Raw genomic sequence first — 8,117 nt, 5'->3', positions numbered from 1 at the left:
TGTAGAGTGGATTAGGGAGCGATGTAGAGTGGGTAAAGGGGCGATGTGGAGTGGGTTAGGGAGCGATGTGGAGTGGGTAAAGGGGCGATGAAGAGTGGATAAAGGAGCGATGTAGAGTGGATAAGGGAGCGATGTAGAGTGAATTAGGGAGCGATGTAGAGTGGATAAGGGAGCGATGTGGAGTGGATAAAGGGGCGATGAAGAGTGGATAAAGGAGCGATGTAGAGTGGATAAGGGAGCGATGTAGAGTGGGTTAAGGGGCGATGTGGAGTGGATAAAAGGGCGATGTAGAGTGGGTTAGGGAGCGATTAGAGGAAGTTAAGGGGCGATGTAGAGTGGATTAGGAAGCGATGTAGAGTGGGTAAAGGGGCGATGTAGAGTGGGTTAGGGAGCGATGTAGAGTGGGTTAGGGAGCGATGAGGAGTGGGTTAAGGGGCGATGTAGAGTGGATTAGGGAGCGATGTGGAGTGGAGAAAGGGGCGATGTAAGGTGGTTAAGGGGCGATGTGGAGTGGGTTAAAGGGCGATGTAGAGTAGGTTAGGGAGCGATGTAGAGTGGATAAAGGGGCGATGTAGAGTGGGTTAAGGAGCGATGTAGAGTGGATAAAGGGGCGATGTAGAGTGGATAAGGGGCGATGTAGGATGGATTAAGGGGCGATGTAGAGTGGGTTAAGGGGCGATGTAGAGTGGGTTACGGGGCGATGTAGAGTGATTAAAGGGCGATGTAGAGTGGATAAAGGGGCGATGCTGAGTGGGTTAAGGGGCGATGTAGAGTAAATAAAGGAGCGATGTAGAGTGGATAAAGGGGCGATGAAGGGTGGATAAGGGGCGATGTGGAGTGGACCAAGGGGCGATGTATAGTGGGTAAAGGGGCGATGTAGAGTGTGTTAAGGGGCGATGTAGAGTAGGTAAAGGGGCGATGTAGAGTGGATAAGGGAGCGATGTAGAGTGGATAAAGGGGCGATGTAGAGTGGATAAAGGGGCGATGTAAGGTGGAGTAAGGGGCGATGTGGAGTGGGTTAAGGGGCGATGTAGAGTGGGTTAGGGAGCGATGTAGAGTAGATTAGGGAGCGATGTAGAGTGGATAAAGGAGCGATGTAGAGTGGATAAGGAGCGATGTAAGGTGGGTTAAGGGGCGATGTAGAGTGGGTAAAGGGGCGATGTAGAGTGGGTTAAGGAGCGATGTAGAGTGGGTTAAGGAGCGATGTAGAGTGGGTAAAGGGGCGATGGAGAGTGGACAAAGGGGCGATGTAGAGTGGGTTAGGGAGCGATGTAGAGTGGGTTAAGGGGCGTTGTAGAGTGGGTTAAGGGGCGATGTAGAGTGGATGATAAATACCACTTAGGTCACCACTGTCATCGCTGCCGTGACCATGTCATCAACTTGGTCACCATGTCATCGCTGCCGTGACCATGTCACCGCTGCCGTCACCATGTCATCGCTGCTGAGTCCCCTGTCATCGCTGCCGTGACCATGTCATCGCTGCCGTGTCCATGTCATCGCTGCCGTAACCATGACATCGCTGCCGTGACCACCACTTTGGTCAGCACGTTGGTCAGCACTTTGGTCGTGGCATTGGTCACCACTTTGGTCAGCACATTGGTCAGCATCTTGGTCATGGCATTGGGCAGCACATTGGTCAACACTTTAGTTAACTACTACACAATCACTTACAACGATGAATGAGTGATGCAACACATTAAAGCACAATTCATAAGTTAGGTGAGTAGGTGATATGCTAGGTGAGTGTAGACAGTGAACACGTGAGTACGATTATGGTTGCAGGTAAAACACTCTGTTAAGCTTGCCAACACGTCCAGCAGCAAGTAGTGATTGAGCAGCAATGCGATGTGATGATGGTGAGTGCAAATGCGATTTGATGTGGAGCAGGTCGAGGCGGATGACCATGATGTGGATGAGGTAGAGGAACGAGAGTGACCAGAGGGCGACGTTGAGCCAGAAGAATTTCTGTCTGATGTCCCAAAGGAATTGCGGTATGGTTCTGTATATCAGTACCGCGAGTGGAGCTTCGTCAGCTTCTTTGTCACTGAGCACTTTCTGCAAAGCTTGGCAGATATCGTTGCACGTACGCTTGGTCTCGTCAAATTTAGCGCCGCTTAGATTCGATGAGCTGTTAAATACGAAGCCGTATCTACATAAAGTGGGACGAGTGGAGGGGCAGTTGGCAATGGACTTGCAGTCTCTGGTATGCTTTTTGCCGACAAGATTAGTGGCTGCCTCCTCGGATGCATAAGCAGATTTAACGGGGCACGTTTTGGAACAGACTTTGCCGAAACACCTGCTGCCCGGCTTATTGCAATAATTGCAACACTCATTATACAGCTGTTGCAGCCATTGATAGAATGTCTCGGTGAGGTACACGATCCACGAGAGGTATTTGTCGGCGTTCTTTTCCGAGTAAACACTCCACGCGTTGACGCTAAGAGGCAAGAGATACCGGCCGCAGGTAGCAGTTGGCGAGGTATTATTGCAGTTTACGACGCACAACACATTGCCCTTAGAATGCTGAGTGTCGTTTTTCTCACCGCTCTTAAACATCGGAGTGATGTCCAGTTCCGGGTATGCTTCGCCGAAGTAGGCGCCAGTAACTGCAGCCTCTAACGCTTTCTCCCTGTGCAGCATACATTTCTTAATCTTCATATTATCCCACCCATTGAGCAGGTTGTAGTAGAATGAGAACAGATCGTCTAAGGTCTGCGGCACTCGTTGTAGTAAGCACGTGAGTTGAGCGCACAGCTTAACGAGGGGCGAGTTTTGCTTGCCACAAAAATCTGCTAATGCTTCTGCAATATGCTCACCCTTCTGCGTATGCGAGGCTTTGACGCTAATTTCACCGAATCCCATCGGAGTCTTGCACGGCAAGCCACGGTGGTTGGCCATATCACATGATAACTTACAGTTAGCCTTGCTGTATGGATGCGGTATGAAACCGGCCAGCCCATCTTCCAGGAATGATTGGAGTGGTGACTTGAGTCCGCACTTTGGATGTTGCTCACACGTTTGACCGCACGTTTGGTTGGCCTTTTGGTCAGCTATTTGGTTACCCATTTGGTTGACACATTGCTTGTCATTGCACCTCCAGTCTGACCCGGCGACGTACCGACCGTAGTAACAGTCACGCCATGATACAGCGTAGTCTTTGCGCGAGCACTGAACGTGTAGGAAACACAACTGGTGGTACAACCTGAGTGCCAGCTCAACCAGCAGGTCTAAGCACTGACTTGGGTTGGCTGGATACGCTAGTCCGGCTGCGTTGGTATTGTAGTCAACGGCGTATGTGCCTCCTGCGTGTCCGTGACCCAGAATGGCGGTCAGTGTAGAATGGGCGTTGGTGCATACTTCGGTCAGCGTTTGTGACAGACCTGTTGCTGTAATAGGCGCAGGGTAGGCATCATGTGATTCGTAACTTACATCTCCAAACGAGATAGTAGGCTCCTCGCTGTCGTCGTGCTCCGGCTTTTTGAATAGGCCTCCGAAACCGTTGAGCGATAGGTCATCATACACGGGACTATGTGGCAGGCCGCTGAACCACGTGAGCATTTGGTACACGGACGATGGATGCTTCTTCGAGAATAACGTGGAGTAGTGGCACACTTGGTAATAGAGATTTAGGCAGTCGGCAAGTGTTTGGAAAGCGCGTGTTGCATCTTTATCGGTGTCGAATAATGCAGGATATGCACCGACTATAAATGTATTATGTATCTTCTCACCCTTCATCTCTTCGTGGCACCTCAATTCACCATCCTTGGAACTTTCGTTTTGTGCGACTTCGTAACCGCAGCGCTGTAAATATATTCCGAGGGGATTTTCTCTACCTCCGTCATTCTGACAGAGTTTCTCAGTTTTCCAGCGCTCACCACACTCCTCCTTTAAATACGTAAAATCATAAAGCAAAATCTCTAGTAAGGTGAAGAACACTTTACACAACTTCTCACCCTCCGCAGTTAAAACATCCTGAGATGGTTGTGAATTATCAACTTTCTGTTTAGGTTCTTTAGGTACAGGTGCTGGCTTAGTTACTATCAGTTGACTGAAATCAATTGGATCTGGATGCCCATCATACACCGACACGTACGCCTTGTCCAGCTCATCTGCGAATTTAGTGAGCCCGCTCGTGATGCAGTCCAACGTGGCAGCGTTCGGCGTGGAAAAGCCGTCAGGCTTGAGGGCCGTGACAGCGGCGCGGAGGTCGGACAGCATGGAGGGGACGCGGTGGTCGTACTTGTTTTGCTCGCTAATGTGCTCAAGTAATGTCGTTAATGCGCCACCTACACCGGTGAATCGATTAGTGTAACTTGATTCATCTGCGTTCACAGGGTTGGTGCTTGACGTATTGTCGTTATGCAGTCTGGTGATCTCTTTTTTTAAATACGCCTCAATTCCCCAGTAGCATTTGCGGAATGCATCGGATGCTGTATGAACATTCGTTCTTGTATCCGGAGCTTCCAGAAACTTAATATGCGCTTTATTTCCAATCGACGATTTAGTTACACTATCTGCCAAGGTCTTTAGGAAGCCTTTGTTACCGCTTTCTAAATCTTTCTTAATTATGCGTTTTACCGTTCTCAACTGTCGGTTAACTAGATCTTTCAGAGCCAAAAGGTCAGCTGTTTTTTGCCTGGCGAAAAGTTTTTGTACTTCCTCTGTGATTATTTGGAACGCTTTTGTGACGGCGTCGGTAATCTCATTTTTTATCTTAATGACGGCATCAGTCGACGATTTGTGGGCTTTTTGAAGAGACATCTGTACGCGTTTTATAACGGCAGCTAATTTGTCACTTGCTTCCGCAGTTTCTAATTCCATAGCATATAGCTTATCCTTCATTTCGTTTTTCAGAGCTTCCATTTTCTTATGCGTTTCAACCCTTTTCTTGTTTATTAAATCGGACTGCTCACCGCCTGAGACACCATCATTTTCTCTAATAAGGTTGCCAAGGCTATCGAGAACTTTCGTATGTATCTCTTTAATATTTGAATCAATCGCCCCCTTACCATCATTTGTAACATACGTTTCTAGTTTGGTTATGTGTTTTCTTAGTTCTTGTACCTTCGCACCGAGTTGAGTACCAACAAACGCGTCGGCGTGGTTTTCTTCGAACATCTCAATTTCCGCGGCTATTTTTGACGCAGCCTCTCCGATTGCAATTCTGGCCGAATTCTTCGTATGTGCAGCTGCAGTACTGCCAAATTTCTCAATGTCTTGTTCAAGGTTAGTAACAGCACTACCCAAGTATCCCACAAGTGATTTGATTTCTGACTCTATCTCCAGCGTAGCTGAAGACTGTTTCTTCAACTTCTTTAGCTGCTTATCGAAATCCCTAAATGCCCTGCGGAAAGGATGTACTTCGCTGTCATTGAATGGTCCTATGAGTTTATCAAATTCCTTTTTAATTAACCCACATATACCCCCACTCACACCATTGTTACTATGCTTGTTAATTTTATTGTCAAGCGTCTCTTTAAATTTATTGGTACCCTCTTTCGCTGCCGCAGTTGCAAAACTGTTGATGTCTTCATTTGCCTGCTCAACTTGAGCATTTAGCTGCCCGGCTATTCTGGTAGAGTCCTTCTTTATTGCGGCTTTCATATCACGTATATTATTTCTTCCAGGATATACTTTGGCATCGGTGAAGACTTGTTCCCATTCATTTAGGTCACTATCATCTGCATTCGCCAACTTGTTTACATACGCCACCAATTTCTCGTTAATCTGCCTCTTGAGGCTCACTATTTGCTCGCTCAATGCAGTCGTTACTTGACTTAACGACTGCATTACCTCTCCATGGACCGTCTCATGAATCTTTTCAAGCTCCTTCAACTGTCCACCAACCCTGTGAACCCAAGTACGCAGCCCACTACTGATTCCAGACGTGTGTAGATCTGCTACACTCGACGTTAAATTAATGAATTGTTCATGAAACTTTTCGGAATCACCGCTGTACTTACTATCCAAGCTTTTAGACTTCTCTTCAATTAAGCTAACTTTCTTTACAACCTCTGATTGGACGTTTTCGATATCTTTCAACAGAGCGCCAAGCAAACCCCTACCGTTATTTGTACTGTCATTGATATGGCTTTTTATCTCGTTAATTGACGTTTTCATTTCACTTAAATTTCCCCTTACACCTGCTTTCACATCGGTCTCGAAATTGTCCGACAGCATCTTCAGCGTCCCTTGCATTTCGCTGACCAATCCTTCGAGCTCCGCTTTTTTCACGAAGAGATCTCCATGCAGTTTCTCAACTGCCCTGATTATCTCTGTGAACTTAAATGCGATGTTGTTTGTATAATCCTTGTCAAAATCTTCATACAAAAATCTTCGAGCTTCCTTCAGAACCCTTTCAAAGTCGATGAATTCTGATTTTTTAGTCATCTCAAGGTCGACGATTTTGCTGTCGATTTTGGTGAATTCTCGATCCAATCTGTCCTCCAGTTGATACACTTGATTGCCGACCACTGTCAACAATTTTGTTTGCTCATCACGTATAATCTCATCCACCTGTTTCACCTGCCCCTCGAATACCTCATCCCAAGCACTCTTATTAAACATTTTAACAGCTTCGCTAATCATATGTGTTTCGCATTTAATTTTAGATTTTAGAGTACTGTCTAACACATTAATGTAATTTGTCTCAGCGTTGTTAATGTCTTTATCAATTTGATAAACTGTAGTCTTCCACGCGTGCAGCTGCTCTACCAGAGGTCTTGAGTCTTTGCCTGAAACAGAAATAAAATGTTTATCACCCAAATCATGTACGAACTTACCCAAATATTCCGTCACTCGCTCGGTTTTTTTAATCAAGTCTATCTCATAATCTCCAAGCCACCAGGTTACGTCGCCCAGGGCCGTCTCAAGGCCTTTACTGCCTTTACCTATATTGTCGTTTAAAGTTGTAAGCACTTTACTAAGCTTATTTTCGCGGTTAACATCATAAGTTGTCACTTCATTTTCGTTTTTCACTGCTTCAAGCACACCACTCAAAAATCCCATCACCCCGTCACACAGCCTATCCAGGTCAGAGTACACAATCCCCTGGCCAGTGTAGCCTTTGGACTCAGAGTTGAAGCCGAGAAACTTTTCGAGGCCGTCACATAAATGCGTTAAAATATTATCATTTTCACCAAGTTCAGTAGCAAATTTCTTAAGTTTCTCAACAATTTTCATCTGCTGCTTCACTTCAGCCAATCCCTTCTGCCTCTCCTCCTCAGGGAGGTGATGGGTCTTAGCACAGTCATTTTTAGCAGCTTTAAGTTTCTCGATTTTAGCGTTTAGTTCATCAATTTGCTTTTTAGAGTCATTAGGATTATTAGATTCTAGAGTTTTAAGTTGTTCATTAGCTTTTTGAATTGCAGTCTCCTGAGACTGACAGTAGGAGGCAACGCTTCCTGAAGCGGAGGTAGAAGAGGGTATATATGGCTCTTTTCCAGTGCAAATAAGCTTGGAATAGCGGTCACTAAGACTAGTTTCGGCTTTTTTTATAGCCTCCTCAATCAACTTTTTCAAAGCTTGAGACAACTTGGTAAGACCCTTACCATCACCATTTCCGTGCCTAACCTGGATCAACCAGTCGATGGACTCAGTCAGAAGGGAAGTAAAGGGTGACAAGGCACAAGTTATTCTAATGGTTTATAGTAGTCATAGCGGTAATATGGCGAGGTAATTCAAGCGATGTAGAGTGGATAAGGGAGCGATGTGGAGTGGATAAAGGGGCGATGTAGAGTGGGTTAAGGGGCGATGTAGAGTGGGTTAAGGAGCGATGTAAGGTGGGTTAGGGAGCGATGTAGGGTGGATAAGGGAGCGATTAGAAGAGGTTAAGGGGCGATGTGGAGTGGGTTAGGGAGCGATGTGGAGTGGATTAGGGAGCGATGTAGAGTGGGTTAAGGAGCGATGTAGAGTGGATAAAGGAGCGATGTGGAGTGGGTTAGGGAGCGATGTAGAGTGGGTTAAGGGGCGATGTAGAGTGGGTTAGGGAGCGATGTAGAGTGGGTTAGGGAGCGATGTAGAGTGGATTAAGGAGCGATGTAGAGTGGGTTAGGGAGCGATGTAGAGTGGATAAAGGGGCGATGTAGAGTGGGTTAGGGAGCGATGTAGAGTGCGTT

The 8,117-nt window shown here is 46.5% G+C and overlaps 1 protein-coding gene across 1 annotated transcript; it reads right to left on the bottom strand.

Annotated features, from left to right (window-relative positions):
- Positions 1 to 1,770: 1,770 nt before the first annotated feature.
- Positions 1,771 to 7,182, bottom strand: BBBOND_0000100 (hypothetical protein, conserved; the record flags this gene model as incomplete). The annotated part of the gene is made up of 1 exon (XM_012914865.1): positions 1,771 to 7,182. The coding sequence occupies one exon, from the start codon at positions 7,180 to 7,182 to the stop codon at positions 1,771 to 1,773; it is 5,412 nt and encodes a 1,803-aa protein (XP_012770319.1).
- Positions 7,183 to 8,117: the final 935 nt, after the last annotated feature.

Source organism: Babesia bigemina, scaffold Bbigscaff_25453 (genome assembly GCF_000981445.1).
Source record: "Babesia bigemina genome assembly Bbig001, scaffold Bbigscaff_25453".
NCBI classification, from domain to species: domain Eukaryota; phylum Apicomplexa; class Aconoidasida; order Piroplasmida; family Babesiidae; genus Babesia; species Babesia bigemina.
The sequence above is the reverse complement of the archived record's forward strand: the minus strand, read 5'-3'. Positions and strand labels throughout refer to the sequence as shown.